The sequence below is a fragment of the Talpa europaea genome (genome assembly GCF_964194135.1).
Source record: "Talpa europaea genome assembly, chromosome: 12".
In the NCBI taxonomy this organism is placed as follows: domain Eukaryota; kingdom Metazoa; phylum Chordata; class Mammalia; order Eulipotyphla; family Talpidae; genus Talpa; species Talpa europaea.
This window is the reverse complement of record NC_140079.1, coordinates 87088830-87109238: the sequence shown is the minus strand read 5'-3', so window position 1 is coordinate 87109238 and position 20409 is coordinate 87088830. Positions and strand designations below refer to the sequence as shown.

Sequence of the window (20409 nt, the reverse complement as noted above, 5' to 3'; positions counted from 1 at the left end):
GTTTTGTGTCTCAGCTTTTGTATCTAATGCTGCCGTGAACATGGGCATACAGATATCCTTTGGAGAGAGTGATTTCATTTCCTTTGGTATATACCCAGATGTGTATAGAGCCTATGGTGGTTCTATTTTTCATTTTCTGAGTCAGCTTCATGCCACGGTTCCTAGTGGCTGCACCAGTTTGTGTTCCCAGCTGCTCCTGGGATTCCCTTTTCTCTATATTCTTACCAATACTGGTTATTTTTTTTTTTGAGAAACTGCATTTAAAATTTTATTTCATTTTAATTTAAACTTCAGCAGCCACTGTGGCTGGTGACTACACGTGGGGCCCCATGGGCCTTGGTGCTCAGGATCCCGTGGTAAACAAATCGGCTTGGTCGGCACAGCCCTGGCTCTTCTTGTGGGCAAGGGAATAAACAAGGACACAAATGCACAGTGGAATTTCAGGTGGTGCTAAGTGTTCTGGAGACAATAAAATATGGCAATGGGGAAAGGCCTGGAGAGGAGAAAGCAGAGCTTCTCGGAACAGGGCAGAAGCCTTTCCTGACCAGAATACAGAGAAGAGCAGCCAGGAGATCTGTGGGAAGAGCTTCCTGGCTGGGGGCACAGCAAGAACCAAGGCCCAGAGGCAGAAACATGCGGAGAGCTTCCAGAACCATAGTGTAGGCTGCCCTGAGCATGTTGAGCCAAGGAGCATGCCCGGGGAGGCCTCTAGGGGTGGGGGGAGCCAGGTTATGTGGGCCTCGCTGGTTTGGATTTTATTGCTAAAGAGGCAGAATAGTGGGACAGTGAACATGGGCATCAGGCCAATCCACTTGGAGCAAATCCTGCCTCCTCTTCTGAGCTGTGTGACCTTGGGCTTGCTCCACATCGCTGTGCCTTGGTTTCCTCACCTGTAAAATGGAGCAGTTCAGTTTATACATGGAAAGTGCTCAGGGTGATTCCCGGCCCCTGCAAGTTCAGTGTCAGCTGTTAGTGTCTTTGGAGGCAGAGCCGGGGCAACATCTGATTGATGATGAATTTGACAGATCACTCTGGCTGCCATTTGAAGAGTGGATTGGCAGGAGGAGGGGCCTGAGAGGAGGCTCATAGTAGAGTCAGTCTGGCTAGGGGTGATGGTGGCGTGGGTGAGGGTGGAGGTGCTGGGGGCACAAGGTGGGTAGACTCAGTTTATCCCAGGACAGTATTTGCATCCTCAGCAAGGCTTGGGGGAGGGGAGATTCAAATAAATGCAAATGTGAAGAGATTAGTTCAGTAACCACCCGTGCCCCTCACCAGCTTCAGCAGTCATTACCATTCTGCCATTCTTGTTTCACCTCTCCCCCCAATCAAGTTTAGCTCCTGTACCTCATTCACATTCTTCCTTACCCATATCTAACTGGAGTTTATTTTTATATAACCCCTACATCACTATCACGCCTGATAATAATTTTTATATGCTAATATTCAGTGCATATTCAAATATCCCTAAACTGTAACAAAATTGCTTTCTTATAGTTGGTTTAGTTGCATCAGGATACACATCAAAGCCAAACTGGGCAATGGCTTTGAAGTCAAAAGTGTGACTTTCCCTGGGTAGGCTGAGTCAGTGTGGCCAGAGGCTCTACCCCTCAACAGGGCCTGGGCATCCTCAGGTCTGGGAAGTGTGGGAGCAGCTTAGTGGGATAGCTGGTGGGAAGAGGATGATCCAGGTGCCAGGAGGCTGCCTGAGATGTGACCTCAGTCTGGGTCTAGGCCTCTATCAGTCATCAGAGGACACTTTCTGGTTGGTGGGCTACGGCACCTGAAATTTTGGGGCAGAGGCCAGGCTCAGTTAGGTCCAGACAGCCTTGAGAGTCCCTGGAGGCGCAGGTTTGAAGCAGGGGAAGGAAAGGTGAATTCACAGAGAAATCAGCCTTGGGAGAAATCAGCACCCACAGAGGTGTTTAAGCCCGAACCAAAAGGCCAGGACACAGAGGCAGCTCTACTGCCAGCAGGGCAGAATGCAGAACCAGCGCAGACACTGAGGCCTATGTCCTGTGCCACACAGACCAGGGACAGGGCACAGCTGAGGCTGGACAGATCTCTGAACAGGGGAAGGTTGCTCATCTGTGTGCAGGTGCCAGCCTAGCACAGCAAGATAAATCCCAGAGCCCCTAGGGGCTGGTGGGGAAGAGGGTTCTTCTTCCTCTGACTTCTGCCACCCTTTGCCAGGGCTATTTCAGGAACGGAATCTATTGATTGAAGTTTTCTGTCACAGGCCTAGTACATCAGTCAGGATTCTCTTGATAGCAAATGACAGAAAACTCGATTAAAACCACCTTAAGGACAAAAGGGAGTTCTCTGGGTCCTTTAACGGATGAGTATGGAGTGATGACTTCAGGTGTGGCAGGATCCTGGCGTTCATAGGATGTCATCAGGAATCTGCCTGACTCCATCTCTTACCTTTGTTTTCCTGTGTCTTGGCTTCAGTTTCTAAATGGTAGTTCCCCCCAAACCCCGATGATGTCAGGCCTGGCTTTTATTTCAGCAGTCCTTGCAGAAAGAAACTTTCCTTGTAAAAACCCCAGATCTAGGACCCACTAACCAGGCCGGGGTTGCAACTTGGGCTGGGGTCACATCCACATGAAGTAACGTTGATGGGAGGGGGGTTCCCAATGGGAAATGAGCTGCTGTCTCCAAAAGAAGGGAAATAACCAGGGAAAGAAAAAAATCAATCCCCAAACTAGCTCCTCTTTCTTTTACTCTAAGAACAGAGAAGTCAGTGCTGTGAATTTATTTACCAGCTCCAAATCTAGACCATCTTCAAGGCCTCATTTCTGAACCAAGCTTCTATTCTGACCACCAGGTGTTTTTCGTCAGCATTTCTGCCCAGAAATACGCTGGTATTCCGCCACCCCCAGATCCCGACCCTCTGTCCACCGCTCTCGGTTGCCCCTTCTCTCTCCTGTCTGCAACAGTGTCTGACTCTTACTTCGGATTCTCCTCTCCCTTTGCCCCTCACTGCTGGTCCTCTCCGAATCCCACCATTTCCACGGCCAAAACCCATCTCCTTCCAAGTTCAGCTCCTCCTTTCCCTCCTGCTGGCCACCCCAGCACGGGACTCATCACCGGAAGTGACCAGCCTCATCCCGTCTCCCCGCTCCACTCACTCATGTGCGCCACCCTTTGTCCCAGAAGTACAAGCGTGTCATCATCCTGCACTCAAACTCTGAGCTGGGGGGGGCATCAGACACGTCTGCTCCCGCGAGCTCGCGCACAGGCAGGGGTGCCCTGGGGATCGAGAGCAAGCCACGGTTCAGTGGGGCCAGTGTGGTGACGGGAGCGAGCAGAGGGTCTGGAGGCTGCACAATGCCCAGGGGAGCGGCCACAGCCCACTGCCGTCACAGGCTTCTGCTTCATCCTGGGAAGAAGCTGGGAGACAGTGGCAAACCCCGGGGGACCGAAGGCAGCTAGCTCACAGGCAGGTTTCAACAGGCTCATGGGGTGCCTTCAAAATTCTTTGAATTGTCAACATTTAAAAATTGGGAGGACTTACACTGAAATACAGATTTTTTACTTTCCTTGAGAAAATTGGAAGGTCTGGCGATATCAGGCAACCTCCATAGCTGGAAGCTTTGGAGGAACTGAGCCTCATTATCGCTGGGGACCCAGTACCACAGTCCCCACCATTCCCATTCGTTTCCCTGACACAGTGACACACTCCGTCACCTCTCCCCTCTGTGATACCTGCCTGCACCACGCATGCGTGTGCACTGGTCACCTCCACTCCCAGACCCCAAAACTGCCCCTTACTCTCCCACCCTTATGCAACTTTTCTCTCCCTGGTCCCTGTCCTCCCTCCTCTTTGCTGGTGATTCCCAGCCCCTGGCATGCCCAGCCCATCCTATTACAAATCCAATGTTCCACTTATGTCTCTCTTCAGACACAAGCCTACCCCCACTCCACACACACACACACCTGCCCTGGGCTTCCAGGCACCAAGCTACAAGCTTCCTGTGGGATTTCACAAGTCTCTGATGTTCCAAAAGAGTGCCCCAGCCAAATCCACCCCACACATGGACTCTGTGCAACCCTCATGGTGCTGTCCGGCTGGTGAGACATTTAACATTTGAAAATGTCTTTTTGACCAGTTGCCAGCATTTCCTACATGGCACTCAAGGGTTGGAGTCAAGTGGCCCCTGTTCCCTATGGACTTCTGGGCGTGTCTCCCACTCACCACAGTCCTTGTGCCCCCCACGAGTATGGTATGCCAACCATTTGAGCTTGTGACCCCTTAATACACAACTGTCGTGAATCTCGTAAGGAGAGGAATCTTGCTTTCATCTTTTGATCCCCCTACACAGGCCAGGACTCTGGAGGACCCCGTGTGATATTTGTTGGTTTGAATAAAATTGCAAGAATTGCATGCTGGGGCCCCAGCCCAGATCTAGGGGCATGTTAAGGTGGTAAGGGTACTTCCAGGCCCCACTCTAGAGTGGAGGGGGTTCCTACTGTGGTGGGTTCCATCCTCTGCCAGGAAATGGGGTTTGCTGCACCAGGCCCTGCTAGCCAGGGCAGATACATCCAGGCAGATACATCCACGCGGCAGATGGGGCACAGAGCAGTGATGGTAGCTCGTGTTTCCTGAGCCCGTATTATGTGCCGGGCAGTAATCAAAGAACTTCACCTCCATCAGCCCATTTATCCCACACAGCAGTCCTCTGAGTCGGTTGCTATGGCCTGATCAGCTCCGTTCTATAGATGGGGAAACTAAGGCACAGAAAGCAGAGCAACTTGCTGGTGGTCACATGGCCGCCGAGTGGGTGCCCACCAGATCATCCTGCCCTTCTCAGAGAGAGACTGTGGTCAGGGGAGAGCCGTGCCTCAGGACAGCCACCCCTCAGCACATTAGCCGTCACTGGCCCACAGTGCTAAAGGGCTACCTTCCCTTAGTTCCACCTTGTAGGTGCTGCTCCCCTTAGCAGAGTTTTCAGTCATCTGCCTGTTCTGCTCCCTGCTCTGTCTCTGGTGAATTCTCTCACCCTCCTGCCCCTCTGACCTATACCCCAGTTCTTGTATAAATAAATAAATCTTAGAAAAAAAATACTACCAGCTAGTTCTAAAAAGTTAGGTGCTCTGTGAACAAATGCAGTTAGTGACCCTGTCTATCAGGTCCCAGCTATATCCACTGTCCTCCGAATGTGTGATGCAGGGTGGGGAGTCCGGAGCCTACATGGAGTCATGTAAATATAGCTGGCTATATGTCACAGCGTCCCCCCGGCTTCTAAAGGCTTCTATAGCACAAAGAGTGGTTGTCACTGGACTTTTCCCCAAGGAATACATAGACATTCAGGCATTCTGGGAGGAGCAGGCTCGGTTCCCAGATAGATGGGATAGGCCCTGCCCTGTCCTTGAGGGTCTCGCATCTGGGTGAGGACAAAAGGGGGGGAGGGGCACTTGCCCAGTAGAGGATGTGGGCCCAGGTTGCCAGCCCAGAGGAAGACCCTTGATCAACCTGAGAACAGTGGGAGGAGAGACAGAAGCTGGGGTGGCTCTCTGGTTGTTAGTAGCTCACTCCCCAAAACCCTCATCCCCAGCAAACCTCTGATCAGCCCCCAGCTCCCTCATGTTCTGGACAAAGAGGTGATGAGGGGCTTCCGCTGCTGTTCCCCCTACATGCAAGGGTGTGCTCCCCAATGGCAGAACCGCTAGAGTTCGGGTACCTGCAGCGTGGCCCCGCAGACTGGGTGTGGATGATAAGGTCCGCCTGGGGCACTTCTGCTCTGACTCTGACTTGGCTTTAATGGACCCTCCCGACATTCGGCATTTGGGCCAGTGCTTTGTTCCACGTGTTTTTCTCTGGGTTTTGTCCGCTGTCCACACCAGTGCTGGGGCAGGCATTGTGCAGAATCCCCATCTCTGCCGGGGCTGCAGTGCTGGTGGAACCCACTGTCATCTGTCTGTGCTGAGCAGTTTGTGGGCGCGATGGAAGAGATGTCTGTTATTCCACGGGGTCCGGGGAGGAGTGGTCTTGCTGGGTCAACTAAATGACTTAGACTGAAATGATATAAATGCTGTTGTATTAAAATGCTTTCCAGTGTCCACGGGCTGGTGGTTCCCTGTAGAGGAAGATCAAGTCAGGAGGTGGGCTGGGAGTGTTCCTGGGCAGGGAGAGGGGCAGCCCAGACCCCACAAACTTGCCTGCTCTAAATAGGTTCTGCCATCCGCCGCATCAACACAAAACATATGAGACTTTAATGGGAAGGAACTTTAATACAATTAGGAAACAATACAGGAAAGGTAAAGAATCTAGTTTCTAAATCAAGCACCCAAAGTTACCCGTCCCCTCGTGGGTAAGAGTCCACCCAAGCAGGATTGGCCCAGAGCAAGGCCCCAAAGCCTGCCACAAGTCTAAAGCATCGTCCAGAGGGGACCCACAGAAAAGGGTCAGAAACAACCAGACAAGTCTGGAGGGAAAAAAGCAAAATCAAAATCAAGACAAAAACCGCCAAGGTCACCTCCCCACGGGTCTCTCACCCACATCTGTGTCACCCAGTCCACGGCCAAAAGGCAAGCGCAGTTTCTTCACATGTCTCTCAGCTCCATGCGCCTCCTCCAGGTCTCCTTCTGCCTCTCCATCCTGCTTCCTCCTTCCTCAGTCTCCTCTGCAGCTTCTTCTCTCCCTGCTCAGCTCCACCCCTCTTTTGGGTGGGGCAGGAAACTGGAACCTCCCCCTTTCCTGGGGACCACCCTGTTACAGGAGAAGTGCTCCAGTTAGCCTCAGTACTGCCAGAGGGTTCACGCATCCTTCTGAGAAGCCACTGCCTACGGAGTTAAGGCAGCATCAGCAGAAAGCACAACAATAACTAGTTAAACCGGAAGAAACAACTAGCACTAGGAAAACCACTCACACACACACACACACACACACACACATTTTTAAAGGTAAAAGTTACTTGGGAGGGTGAAGTTTCACCCTGGACTTCTCAGTGAAACAGGATGGAGCCCAGCTGGTTGCTGGAAGGTGGAAGCAGGCTGCTGGCTTTTTAGGAGTGAGAGAATTTTTTCCTGGAGCCCTTCCCAAAAAAATCCTTGACACAGAGCCTTCCTGGGGGACTGTCCAGGAATTTGAACCCACGATCCTCAACACTATTTTCTCCCCAGTGCATGCGTGCTGCTCCTGCACCCCTGAGGTATGATGACAGTGACATCAATCTGTACATAAACATGCAGAGAAAAGTCCAGAAGGACACACGTGCACGTACACTCATGGGTGGTGGATGAACTCATTATGGGAGGCAGACATCTCTTTAGAAAGTCAGGATACCCACCTTGTGACAACACTGGCCCAGGAGGCCTCCCACACCCCTGCCACCTCTAAGTGAGTGTTTCTGTCTCACCAGATGTTTCCATAGTGGTGATTTGGTGGAACTAGTCATTGAAAGCTGCTCACTCTGTCCTTCTCCAATAGCTGTCTCCTGATTAATTCACAGCACGCACTTGCTCTGTGCCTCCGCTAAACAGAGAACACATCCACATAAACATGTAAAAGAGTGCTCGGAGAATCGACTTTCCTGACAGTCGGCAAATAGTAGCCTGCCAGCCTGCAATTGGATGATTGAAGCTGAGCTCCTGTGGTGTAACACTGGCTCGGTGGTTCTCATTCGAAATGGCTACGGAAACGTCCATAGCAGTGACTTGGTGAATTAGAAATTTAGTTAGAGCTTACTAGCTTCAGGGAGGCTGTAGGGGGGAAATAAGTACGGACGGACACCTCTCGGGTCTCTGATCCCATACCCCAAGAGCAGATGAGAAGCCAAAGTAAGATGGAAAATGATCTGGGAGTGAAGCTAAGAGGCCACCATCTTTCTGATTAGATTTGTTTCCAGAGCATTGTTAGAGAGCAGAGCTGCCCAGGAGAGAAGTACCCGTGTTTATTCATTGATTAATTCCAGAGTAGTTGTTAAGTACCTACTTAGTGTCAAGGGCCCGCTGAGCCCTTGGGCAGGATCAGCAGGGCCTCTGCTCTCTTGGAGCTAAACTTTGAGTGGGGGACATAATGACTACATTAAAAAATCAACAGACAGGAAGTCTCAGAGCCCAGAAGGAAGTGAAACAGAGCAATGTGGTAGAGAGGGAACTGGACGGGGGAGGGGGCTGCTCTAGAGAGAGGGTCACAAAGACCCCTCTGAAGACAGAAAGGAGCCACACTTGCAGGTATCCGAGGAGAACATTCCAGAAGCACGCAGGTCTTGAGCTTTGCAAGATCAAGGAACAGCAGGCTCTGCAGCCATCACTCAGGACACAGCAACTGCGAACCAGGCAGCCCATGATTCATGATGGCCTCGGTGGAGACAGATGGTCTTGGAGACCCTTCACCCTGGGACGATGACTGGATCTGAGACAGACATTCAGGAAAAACTAGATAAAATACACAAGACCACCCTGATGTCGTCTTTGTATTCAGATTCAGAACGCGTTTTGGAGGTGGCAAGACAACTGACTTTGGCATGATTTACAATTCCTTGGATTACGCACAGAAAAATGAACCCAAGTGTAGACTTGCCAGACATGCCTGAGTGAGAAGAAAAAGACCTCAGGAAAATAGCGAAAGGCGTGCGAAAGCTGAATGGAGCGGTCAGGGGCCGCAAAAGCCAGCAGGGGTGCTGGCAAAAAGGAACAGACGCCCTGCAGGGCCTTACCTGTGATGATTGTGCAGACTTTTCATGAGAGGATTAATAAATTAAGACCTTTAAAAAAATGAGATCGAGGCGCAGAGACATCGAGGGAACGTGTGATACCAGTGGCGGCTAAAGAGGTTTGCAGGGGGCAGGTGGCGTAGGCCTCCACGGGCCTGAGAGGGCTGCATTTATCTCAGTATAATGGGGAATCATGGGATGGGGGCGGGGAATGGCAGCCATCATCTCATAAGTTGTTTTTCAAAAGTCTGACTGCTGTGTAGTAAATGAAGTGTGTGTGTGTGTGTGTGTGTGTGTGTGTGTGTTATGGCTGAAGGGGTGACATTGGGGCGTGGAAGCAGACCAATGAGAAGGGACGGTTGTTGTCTGGAAAGAGATGAGAGATGAGGGTGGGCTGGCCCTGGAACAGCCTCGCCTTCCTAGGGAACCGGTCAGATTCAGAAGGGGCTAGGACCAGAGCCGAGGGACCTCTGCTGGTCCGGATATGAGCGTGAGCACGAGGAATCTAGGAGGGCCCCTGGGGTTCAGGCATCCGAATGGATGGTGGGATCGTTTTTAATGTGGGAGTAGATGAGGTTTGGGAAAATTGAGTCAGAATTCCGTGCTGGTAGAGGATTACAGGTGCCTGGCGGTGGTTGTGGTGTGGTGACAGGCACCTGGAGGGTGTGGACCTGTACCTCCACATCATACCCAGTGTGGTAAACCACTGTTTCCTCGAGAAACAATAGCACGTTAAAAATAAATCAATAAATAAACAAGAACTCCGTGAGGGGGCGTGTTAGGGTTGCGACGCCTACGAGCTGCCAGGGAGACGCCTCGGAGCCTCTGTGCGGAGAGAGAAACCAGACGAGCACTCACTGCACGATTTTTCTCAGGCAAACCTGGGAAACGCAGGCTAATCTACAGCGACAGAGAACTGATGGGTGCTACCTGGAGGTGGGGAAAGAGGGGGTGAGGGAGGGGCACAAGGAAACTTCGGGAGCAATGGATATGCTCACTGTCTGGACTGTGGAGATGGTTTCTGGGTGTATATGCAGGCCCACTGTGACTGAGCTCTAGGCCTTAAATGTGTTGTTTACCCTATGGCATGTATTCCTCGATGATGCTCTTTTTAAGAAAGAGTTTTGCAGTTGGAGGGATGGACAGACAGGACAGTGGCAGGAGGAGGTGTGGTTTGATTTCAAGCGTGACCAAAGAGGTGCTGTATTTCTGCAGAATCTAGGGGCACATGTGTAGGGATGCCAGCCTTTGTGAAGGTTGCTGGGTGTTCATCACGCCTTTGGGAAGGTGTCTTGCTGGGCGTTCGGAATTCATCCTCTCAGCCTCGGGCTCCACCTTCCACCAGCCCAGGAATCATCTGGAGAACCTGTTGCCAAGCAGCTCCCCGACCACAGCCCCTCAGCTCTCTGCCTGCAGCTGAAGAGGGACCACACAGTGGGTGGGCTAACGGGCACCACCTCCCGGGCTTCCAAGCTCTCTGCCTTTCCATTCTGGGGCCTTTTCCCAAAGCCCCCAAGCAGCTTATGCATGTGGCAGGGAGTCAGTGCCCCCAGCTCCAGTGGCAAACTTCAGCAAGGAGGAGAGAAACACCCTGGAAGCTTGTTCTACAGGATCCTGGGGCCTCCTAGGCATGGAATTCCATCCTCCCCCGCCTCCCCAGCTCAAACACTTTTGGGGTTTCTCCTGCAATCCCCTCTTGGGAGCACCAGCCCTCAAGTTTGGCACCTTTTCTCAGGTTCGGCCCTCGGAGCACCCAAAACATGAGACCCAAGGAAATGCATTCTGTGTGCATGCCAGACCCTTGAGGCAGAGGGTCCAGGAGCTGTGCTTTTCAGAATTCTGCTGTTGCAGTGAGAACATGAGAGATTTCACAAAGGGAAGTGGTGGCCAGATCTGCTCCTGGGGGCCATGTGAAGCTGAGGTTGAAGTAGCAAGAGACAGGAAGCAGGGAGGCCAATTAGCAGGCCATTACCAACACCCCAGCAGGAGGTAACGATGAGGGCGACAGCAATGCTGTCTCTCTGTGAAAGTCCTTTGATTTAGAGAGTGTGTAACAGTTGCGCAGATATGAGCCCGAGTCTCATGTAACACCCCCATGCCGTGGTTTTGTAAGGCTCACGTCTATAGCATCCCACATTTGCCCTTTTTACCCTCCGTTCTGAAATTGGATACAGCAGTCTGATGCCACGCATCTTCATTTTGTTAAATTTTGTGTTTTCAGGATCTCGACATCGGTGCCAAGAACGTGAAGCTTTATGTCAATGAAAACCTCATTTTCGATGGCAAGTTAGACAAAGGAGGCGGAGAGGCCCCGGCTGACCAGAGCATTCTAGTTGACCTGAGGAACGAGAAGAATGAAAGAATGGAAAGCACCGTTAATGCCCCCTCGGAACAAAGCAGAGACACCCGCAAGATGGCTAGCATCGATGGGGACAAGGAGCGGGGCCTCAGTCACCCACAGCCAGCTGCAGCAGCGGTGGACGTGGCTCCTTCACAAGGACAGTTATCTGGCGAAAGGACGAATGCTCCCGATTGCGTGAATGACAGTTTGTCCAAGTTAGGGGGAGAGCTCGCCTTGGTAGCAGCCCCGGCCTCCATGGATGGCACGGCCGGTGCCCCTGCGCCCTCTCCACCCATGGAATGCCCTCCTCTTGAGCAGGAGCTCTCTCTGATCCAACAGCTGGAAAACCTCATGGGCAGAAAAGTCTCAGAAGCACCAGGGAAAACCCCTTCCTGGTTACAACCTTCTCCAGTGGGGAAAGGCAGGAAGCAAGGAGGCAGGAAGCCAAAACCCCTCTGGCTAAGTCCTGAGAAGGCACTGGATTGGAAAGGCAGGCTGCCATCAGATGACGTCATGGCTGAGGGTCGTGGAGAGACTGAGACTGAGGTCGGGGATAAAGGCCTCAGGCGAGAGCAAGGGCGGGCGAGCAGCTGGAATGTCGGAGCTGGTGAGAGAGCCCAGAGGGTGGGCCCCAAAGTCTTCAGTGATGAGTTGGATATCTTTAATCGACCCCCCAACAGGGAGCACCCTGCTAGTGGGAGGAGGGGCCCGAAGAAGGACGCTCTCAGCAGCTGTCATGGCGACAGCCAGCCAGCCAGCAAAGGTAAGCTTAAGCAGCATCCTGGCTTGGGCACCACCATGCCTGCACCAGGGCCATGGACTGGCATGAAGCCACTTAACTTCTTGAACCTCAGTTTTTTCATCTGCAAAATAAGGGAATTCATCTCAACCAGGGGGCCACAAATGTGTTGCGTGAGGGGCCACAAATGTGTTGCGTGAGAGACCACAGATGGCATCAATGAGTGAAATGCTCAAGAGACTTTGTATGTTAAACACATGGGTATATTTGTCATTGTCACCAAGATCTGTCCCTTTGCCTGTTTGTCTTGCTGTACATGGCTTTTCCAATTTAGACTTCATTATTCCACCTTTGATAGACTTCCTTATTCTATTACTCCACTGCTCTCTAATTATTTTATTCTGAACTCTTAGAAAAACAGCATGAGTCTGATGATAAATAGCAACTGACATTTGCCTGGGTACTATATAAGTACTAAAGGGAGTAGTGAGGACTGTGGCAAACTGGAGAGCTCAGACTCATTCAAATGGGACAGCTGCTACTGCACCCAAGCTGCTTTTTGGCATTCAGGAGTGCCAGGCCGATATACAAGAGAAATCAGAAGTGTAGAATATTCTTATTTTTTGACACTGGCAACTTACTGGGATTATTTTTAAATCACTGTGTGCATCAAAAAAATAAAAAAATATACATCTGCTAGCAGGACTGACTCACCTGCTCTTTGAACTTTGCAGTAGATTAACGCTAAGGGCTCTGAAAGGAGGCTATCAATGGCTGGCTTTCTGAATATTTACTCTCAGATTTGGCTCCTGGGAAGGAGTATAGCCTGGCTACTTGGAGTCAAACGGATGTTGGTTTGGAGAGATGTTGGGTTCAGAGAGCAGGGTTGTTGGGTTACCTTGGAAAAAACTTCCATTCGCTCTCCCCTTTCAGTGGCATACAGCAAGTTTCCCCATGAGGCAGAGACGTTTAGTTATATCCAAATGGACAGGTTTATTACAAAAAAGGAAAGAAAAGTAAAGGATGCTTGCACAGACACAAGTGGGCAGAAAGAGCTGCCACTGAAGAGACAGGTTTGCTAAAAGAGACGCCTGCCCAGTCACAGGCCAGCAGCTTTGGGAGGAGCTGCCTCTGCTGCTTTGCAAAAGGAAAAGGTTAGTGAAAAGAAAGACCCGCATAGTCACAGGTGGGCAGGAGGGCCGCATCTTGCCAGTGCAGAAGTTGCCCTGATACAGTCTTTTCTCTTTGGGAGGGGTTCTCTCCTTTGGAATTGTTAACGAGCTAAATTAATTATTTCCAGGTTTGGCACCTAAGGATTTTTTCTATTCATGGTGTCACTAGATAGACTTAAAAGGACAGGTGATTTTTTTTACAATGGTCCCCAATCTCCTTATTCCTCACCTCTGGCTGCCTCTGGAAACTTTACTTTTCTATAGCTTGTTTAACAACTATGTTAAGCATTTCTATCCCTACCTCCAGTTTCTGGTCTTATGATGCTTCCTTCCAAAATTTTCTACTCTTAGCCTCCATCAAAACCATTTGAATCCTGACTCTGCTGCTTATAGAGCTGGGCCTTCTTAGGGAGGCCTTCCACTTTCTGAACTTCAGCATCTTCTGCTATAAAATGGGAACAAACCTCCCATTTCTCAGTGTGGCAAAGAATGAGCGAGATGATGGCTTCAGAGCAGTAACGAGAGCCTGGTACGTGTCAAGTGCTTCACGAGAAGCAGCCGTTACGCCAACACAGTGGCACGTCCTTTATCATCCACCAAGCACTGGCATCTACCAAGCCGTGGCTCTCCCCTCAATCCTCTGAATTTAATGTCAGGTTGTGGGGCATAGAAGCACAAGCCCTGGGGCCACACTCTCTGGGCCTGTACCCCAGTGCCACAGCACCAGCCACGCTGGGGCTCACCCTGAAGCCCCTCCATGCCTCAGTTTGCTTGTCTGTAGAGTGATGCCTTTAACACCCATCTCATGGGGTACTGGGCGGAGCAAAGGAGGTCATACAGGTGCAGCACTCGGCGCTCTACCTGGCATGCAGGACTATCCAACAGATGTCAGCTGCTGCTGACTATTATTATTATTATCATGATCATCACCATCACTCCCCCAACTCCGTGACTCTGCCTTTTAGAATGTGTCTGCAGAACCAATGCATGTGCTTTCCATGCATTGAATCAGCATCTACTCCATTATTGTCTAGTGGGCAAGCCAGGCCGTGGTGTGGGCATGTTACTCAAAGGACCCCATTTAATCCTCACACCAGCCTCCTTGTACAGATAAAGAAAATGTGAGGTTGAAGTAACTTTCCTCCATTCACTCAGCCGGTAAAGATTGGAGCAGGATATGAACCCAGGTCCCACTTCTGCACCTGTGCTTGTAGGCCCTACAGGACGCTGGCCTGTGTCTGTAGCCATCGTCAGCCACCCTGGAAGAGTTGGGTAATTCCACGCCCTCCTGGTAAACAGACCACAGGACCTGCGGGAGTGTCGAGGAAACGAGCATTAGTCTTACTCATTCATGTTCAGAAGACTTTGTCTCACTTTAATTCTTTCCAGGCATTTCACTGCTTGGCTCAATGCCCCATTAAGAACCAAGCCCTTGAGATTTAATGCTTGTTAAGCTGGTCATGCTCAAAAGGAAAGTTGCTTAGAAATTTTAAATTACCATTACAGAGAGCCAAACCCAGTCATGCCCTTCAGGCAGGGGCAGGCCATACGCCGCTGATGTAGAATGGGTGCTACATGCGCTCTTCCTGGGCCTGGGACGGGCTGAGCATCACAGGAGAGAGCCAGGAAATCCTGTCCAACAGAGCATCTCATTAGAATGACATTTGCCTTGTGCAAGTGTCTTCATCGGGGTCAGCTGCCTACCAGTGAGTGAAATCTCAGTCCAGTGCCAGCAGTAGCGAGTGGCATTTGGAGAATCCTTCAGGAGATCCTCAACCCCACAAAGCAGGGAGTGTAGCTGCATATCACAGGACTGGAGCGAGGATCTAGTAAGTTGGCAGGCGCCAAAGAAGCCCCCCTCCCTGACCCCGGGCTTCAGGCTGGTCCCTTCCTCTGCTTCTCTGCAGATGCGCTTTTCCTTTTCTTCCCCACCAGGTCGGCTGTCCCTGCACTGTGCACCACGCTGATCCCAAATCTCCGGAGAGATTCTGATTGGCTGACTCAGGCCAGGTGTCTGTCCACCCCTTGTCCCATCAACTGTGTGTGGCTGAAGGGCAGTTTACTGAGTAAACTTGGCTCTGCTGTTTCACTAGCAATTAACGCACACCTCGCGGTGGCGACTTACATACACTTAGGTTCAGAACCTCTTAGTTCATATGGGTCTCCACCAAGGAGTGGTTTTAAATCTTCAATCCCATCCTCTCAGACCAGTGGTTCAGCCTGCAGACTGCAGCAGCGCTCTGTTGTACCTTCAGATGGGTGCTTGGGAAAGACAGGACAAAGCCCTGGTCCCAGTTTAGCTCCCTCACACCCAAGGACTAGGAAAGAGTGTGCTCTCCTGAAGACAGAGGGCAGCATGGCCCCCCCCCCGACAGACAGGAGCGTGGGCCCCCCCAGACAGACGGGCACATGGGCCCACAGCCTATAGTGACAGCTGAGAGGCCCAAGAGAAAGTCTTTACCTCTTTGCGTTTGAAACCCAGAGGTGCCACTCGGGAGGAATCCATCAGAAAACAGACACAGAATGAAAGCAGAACCGCCTTGCGTGCACCCCGGGTCTGGCACCTGCCATGGATGCTCTCTCCTGGGGCTCTTGCAAAGCAACTCCTGCCGTTCATTTCAGGCAGTGGGAATCAGATCACAGTAAACTGCAGTTACGATGATCCATATGGGAAGTTCCCTCTGCCAGATGTTAGGCCTCATGCCTGGAGGGAAGCATGGGAACAACTCCTAGAATCTCTTTTAAAGGCAGGTGAGAAGGAGGGGAGAAGACAGATGCAGAGGAAGCGACAGGTGGACGGGGGAGTTCCCCTGTCCCCAGACCTGAGCACAGAGGGTGCATCATGCGATGCCACCACCCACCTCTTCACTCAAACACATTGATCCAGCACTTCCAGACACCAGGTCCCGTGCCAAGCACCAGGACACAGCAGGGATCAGGGCACAGAGGGCCTCTCCAAGGGGGAGGGTGACAAGAAGAGCTAGTGAAGTGGGGACCTGGGGAAGAGTTCCCTGGCAGAGGACACAGCAAGAGCAAAGGCCCTGAGTCATGGCCTTTGTGTTCATGGAAAACAGGAAGGCCAGTATCCCTGGAGCAGGGTGGATGTAGGGGAGAAGGGTGTGAGTGGAGGTAGGAGAAGAAGTAGGTGGGGGCCACACTCAGGGGCCTGGGGGCTTGGTGAGGAATTTGATTGTCATTTTTGTCAGCATAGCAGAGATTCTGTCCGTGGGAGGATTGATGGTGAACTCCATTCTCAGCATCTGAGGTTGAAAGTAGCAGAGTGGACAGTACCTAGGGCAGAGAAGTCAGAACTTGACATTGAGCGGTGCCTTCGTGGAAGCCAGGAGCTGGATGAGGGCAGAGGGATGGCAGCACTGGGAGAGGACCAGATGGAACTGAGGCCTAGGGATGCCCACACTCACGGCGTGGGGAGAAGGGAAGGCTGGTGTGATAGAGAAGAGCTGTCAGCAGGGGACGTGGAGAGCCAGGAAGGTACAATGTCTTATAAGTTGGGGAGCAAGGACGCTCACCTGGAAGAGGCTTGCTGGGATGTCAAGCACGAAGACTGAGCAAAAATTATGTGCTTGGAGTCATTGTGTATTTAGAGAAAGTCGCTTCCTTGGAGGGTTGTGGAAATAGTAGGCTCTTCAGGATGTAAGGGATGTGAAACCAGCAGGCGTTTGACTCAGATACAGCTGGATCCATGGGTTCTCTCCATCTCTGCTTATGCTCCCCTCCCCATGTTGGCTTCATTCTCAGGGAGGCCCCCACCCCCCACCCCAACACACAGTGCAACAAAATGGCCACTGGCAACTCCATATCTACTTCCTGCCAGCTGAGCAACTCCAGTCTAAAGAGAGCCCCTCCCTCCAGAGGTCCTTTCTGAGCCCAGCTTGGAAGGATGCTGTTGGCATTTGCCTAAACTAGATGGCCAGAAGGGGGATTCCCCCAAGGAAAATCTTAGGAAAAGGGGAAGCGGAGTTTGGGTGGGCAGTACAATAGCTATACAAAAAGGACCTGGGTTGCAGGGGCTGAGCGAAATGAGGGTGCAGCCTGTCCGCTGCAATAGGGGGGGAATAGGATGGCGGTCAGAGGGAGTCACGCAATGAGGTCGGCTCCCTTTTTCTTTATTTTCTTTCAGGTAGGAGAGATTTATGCATGTCTGCAGGCAGAGAGGTGCCAGTGGGGAAGGAATGATTGAGGATTCTGGAGAGAGGAGATAATTGATGGAGCCAGGCCCCCTAGGAGACAGGCAGAAAATGGAGTGCAAAAGGCACAGTGCGATATGAAAGGAGAAAAAACAGAATGTCTGTCATCAGCTGCTGTTTTTCCAGAATGACACCCTTAGATGGCAGTTAGCCATGATGTGGCTGGGGGGACAGGCCTCTGTCAGAGGCGCAGGCCAGGGCTTCTAGATTCTACCAGGAGGAGAGTGGGGCCTTCCCCACCACCCCTCTGAGGCCCAGCATGTGTTCTGGACAAGCCTGGACCCAGCTCCACTCCTAGAGCCACAAGTAGAAGTCAGTTCCTCACTTTGTAATGTATCTAGGCTATTTAGCTTTTTTATTTGCATCCTTTGCACCCCCACCACCGCCCCAAATCCAGAGCCAGCCCTATGAACAATGGCGATACCTGCCACCCACTAGGACAGGCCACCTCTAAAATGCCTACCTAGCTTTTTCCCATTTCCTGTCCTTTTACGAGGATGCACCTGCCATTTGCAGGCCTGAAAACACCATAGGAGTCACCTGGCCGGGGCAGCCTACAGAGGGGTCACTGATTCAGACTCTTACATGGCCCCAGGTAGGCGAGTTTCTAAGGAAAAGAAGTTTCCAACACAATAAAATAGTCCTCCTTGATTTGCATGTAGCTGCCTTCCTAGAAAATTCAAAGTGCATTGAAAACTACTTCACTTTTTGTGAGAACAGTCAGGTTCTAGGCTCAGGAACCCATCCTGTCTTTATCACCTGAATGCATCGTGAAACAGTAGTGGTCCTGCAGCGCAGTGGGTTATCAACCCTGGCCTGCACAGCAAGTGCCAAAAGGGCCTCTGGCATGGAGACCCCCAGGAGCAACCCACTGGTTTCTAGAATGCCCCCCCACCACTGAGAGCCCTTGGCTCTCACCCACCTCTGGGTGAGATCACCTCTAAGGGGTCTCACTTTTGCACGTGCCACTAATGGGGCTTCCACCTCCTGTGTCCTTCCTTCCAGAAGACACCTGGCCCACCAGGACCCCACCCAGGCCCCGGTGGCGCAGCGAGCAGGAGCACACACTGCATGAGTCCTGGGACTCCCTCAGTGCCTTCGACCGCTCCCACCGGGGCCGCATCTCAAACCTGGAGGCCCAGGGTGACATCCTGGATGAGTTCCTGCAGCAGCAGAAGAGCAGCCGCCACAGCGACCAGCCGCCGCTCTGGAAGGAGCAGAAGCAGGAGCCGGAGGCCGGGCAGTTCAACCACTGTGTGGAGACAGACGACGGGAGCGACTTCAAAATCCCTGTCCTGCCTTCTGGGCAGCACTTGGTCATCGACATCACGTCTACGTGGGGGGACCGGCACTACGTTGGCCTGAACGGAATAGAAATATTCAGCTCCAAGGGCGAGCCTGTGCGAATCGCGAGCATTCAAGCAGACCCACCTGACATCAATATTTTACCAGCCTATGGGAGAGACCCCCGTGTGGTCACCAACCTCATCGATGGGGTGAACCGGACCCAGGATGACATGCACGTCTGGCTGGCCCCCTTCACACCGGGCCAATCCCACTCCATCTCCATCAATTTCTTGCACCCTTGCCAAGTCGCCCTGATCAGGATTTGGAATTACAATAAATCCCGGATTCATTCCTTCCGCGGCGTGAAGGACATCACAATGCTGTTAGACGAGCAGTGTATCTTTAAAGGAGAAATCGCCAAAGCCTCTGGAACCCTGACAGGAGGTATGGTGTGTCTGTAGAACATTCTCGAAGTTTCCACCTGCTACCTACTAAGGTGCTGAGGAAAAGCTAAACCTGCTGGCTAGCCAGAGACAGATAGGTGTCCTTTGCTTTGATAGACCTGGTCCTCTTCTCACAAATGCAGCCTGGGAATGCAAGAGTTGGCCTTTTTAAATCCTCCCCTGGGTGCTGGTTACTCAGCTTCCCCAGAGCCTGAGCTTCACAGGGGGCCTCTGCAAGTGACTTAATCAGAGGGCGCTCCCAGGAGAGCCTACAGGGCAGGGAGGGCTGCAGGCAATGAAAGGGGAAGAAGCCAGGCAAGAATATAGTTTTGCAAGAAGCCTGGCCTCAGCCTAGTCCCAGCTCTGGAGCATAAATTGCAGGGTCTATCCTGCCTTTAAGGCAAAGCAGCAGGGCTTTGGAACCCCGCAGGCTCCCTGGGTTGGGGGGTGAAGCTCCCATGCCCTTCTAGGCAAACATCCCCTGAAATATAAAACAATTAGCAGGGAGCTGCATGGGGCAGCAATAGCATCTGCCACAGTGCCTCCCTCAGGCCTAAGAAATGTTACTTATTTCATGACCGATAGCAATGATGCTCATTAGATTAGGCCCCTTTATCAGAGCTATGTGATTCTTACCGTGTGAACGCCATTTGCAATATGTGAAGACAAATAAGGTACACAAATCAAAAACTGTTCGTGATTTGGGACTGTGTAAGTTCCTGAGCTACAGATCATTGGAATTTGGGGTGAGTTGACACTTCTCTTCTTCCTGATAACCCATTCAGCCCCGGAGCACTTTGGAGACACAATCTTATTCACCATGGACGATGAAATTCTTGAGGCCATATTCTGCTCTGATGAGACATTTGATGTGGACCTGGAGAGTCTTTGCAGCCTGCAGAATGAGGAGGCACTGAGGAGGCCCAGCACAGCCGACCGCGAGGGCGAGGAGAGGCCCTACACCCAGGCTGGCCTGTGGGCTGAGGACCCGGTAGGATGGGGTGGGAGTGGGGTGAGGGGGTGGGGAGTGTCCCTAGAGAGATTTCTGCTCCTAAGTTGAGTAGAGCAGTAAGAATGAAGATGAATAGCCTTTAAGCTGCTGGTGCTACTGATTTGACATCTCTCATTTTTCTACTTCATTTTTGCCCTGTATGTCATATTTCATTCTCTAATTATTATTTTTTTTAACCAAAGTGAAGAAAGTATTCAAATTTTAAGCAAAGCTAGGAGGAATCAGTTCTGTGTCATCTCCATAATGGAGAGGTTGGCAATTTCAGGGGAATTTTTACTTTGCATTGCATTTTGATCATTGACTATTGTTTTGTTAGAAGGACATAAATGCTTCTAATAGGCATATGTGAAATTAAAATAACTGCAACCCTGGTGGGCATTTCTCAGTCTCCCTAGTGAGCCAGTCGTGGAGTGCTCTGTGATCTTGTGTAACACATTGTAATAAGCCTTGAGTAGAGATGATTAATATTCCCATTTAGGAAACTAAGTCTGGACAGGCGAGGTGACCTGCCCAAGAGCACAGAGTGGGTGAACAGACAAAGCTAGAATAC

General features: G+C 51.4%; 1 protein-coding gene across 1 annotated transcript in view; it reads left to right on the top strand.

The window, feature by feature from the left end:
- Positions 1-20409, top strand: part of KATNIP (katanin interacting protein) — a gene marked incomplete at its 3' end in the record, with an annotated part of 115876 nt that overhangs the window by 72865 nt on the left and 22602 nt on the right. Inside the window, exons 13-15 of the mRNA XM_084249146.1 lie at positions 10879-11761; positions 18123-18848; positions 19633-19838. Coding sequence (XP_084105272.1) covers positions 10879-11761; positions 18123-18848; positions 19633-19838 — 1815 coding nt within the window. The remainder of the gene's footprint in view (positions 1-10878; positions 11762-18122; positions 18849-19632; positions 19839-20409) is intronic.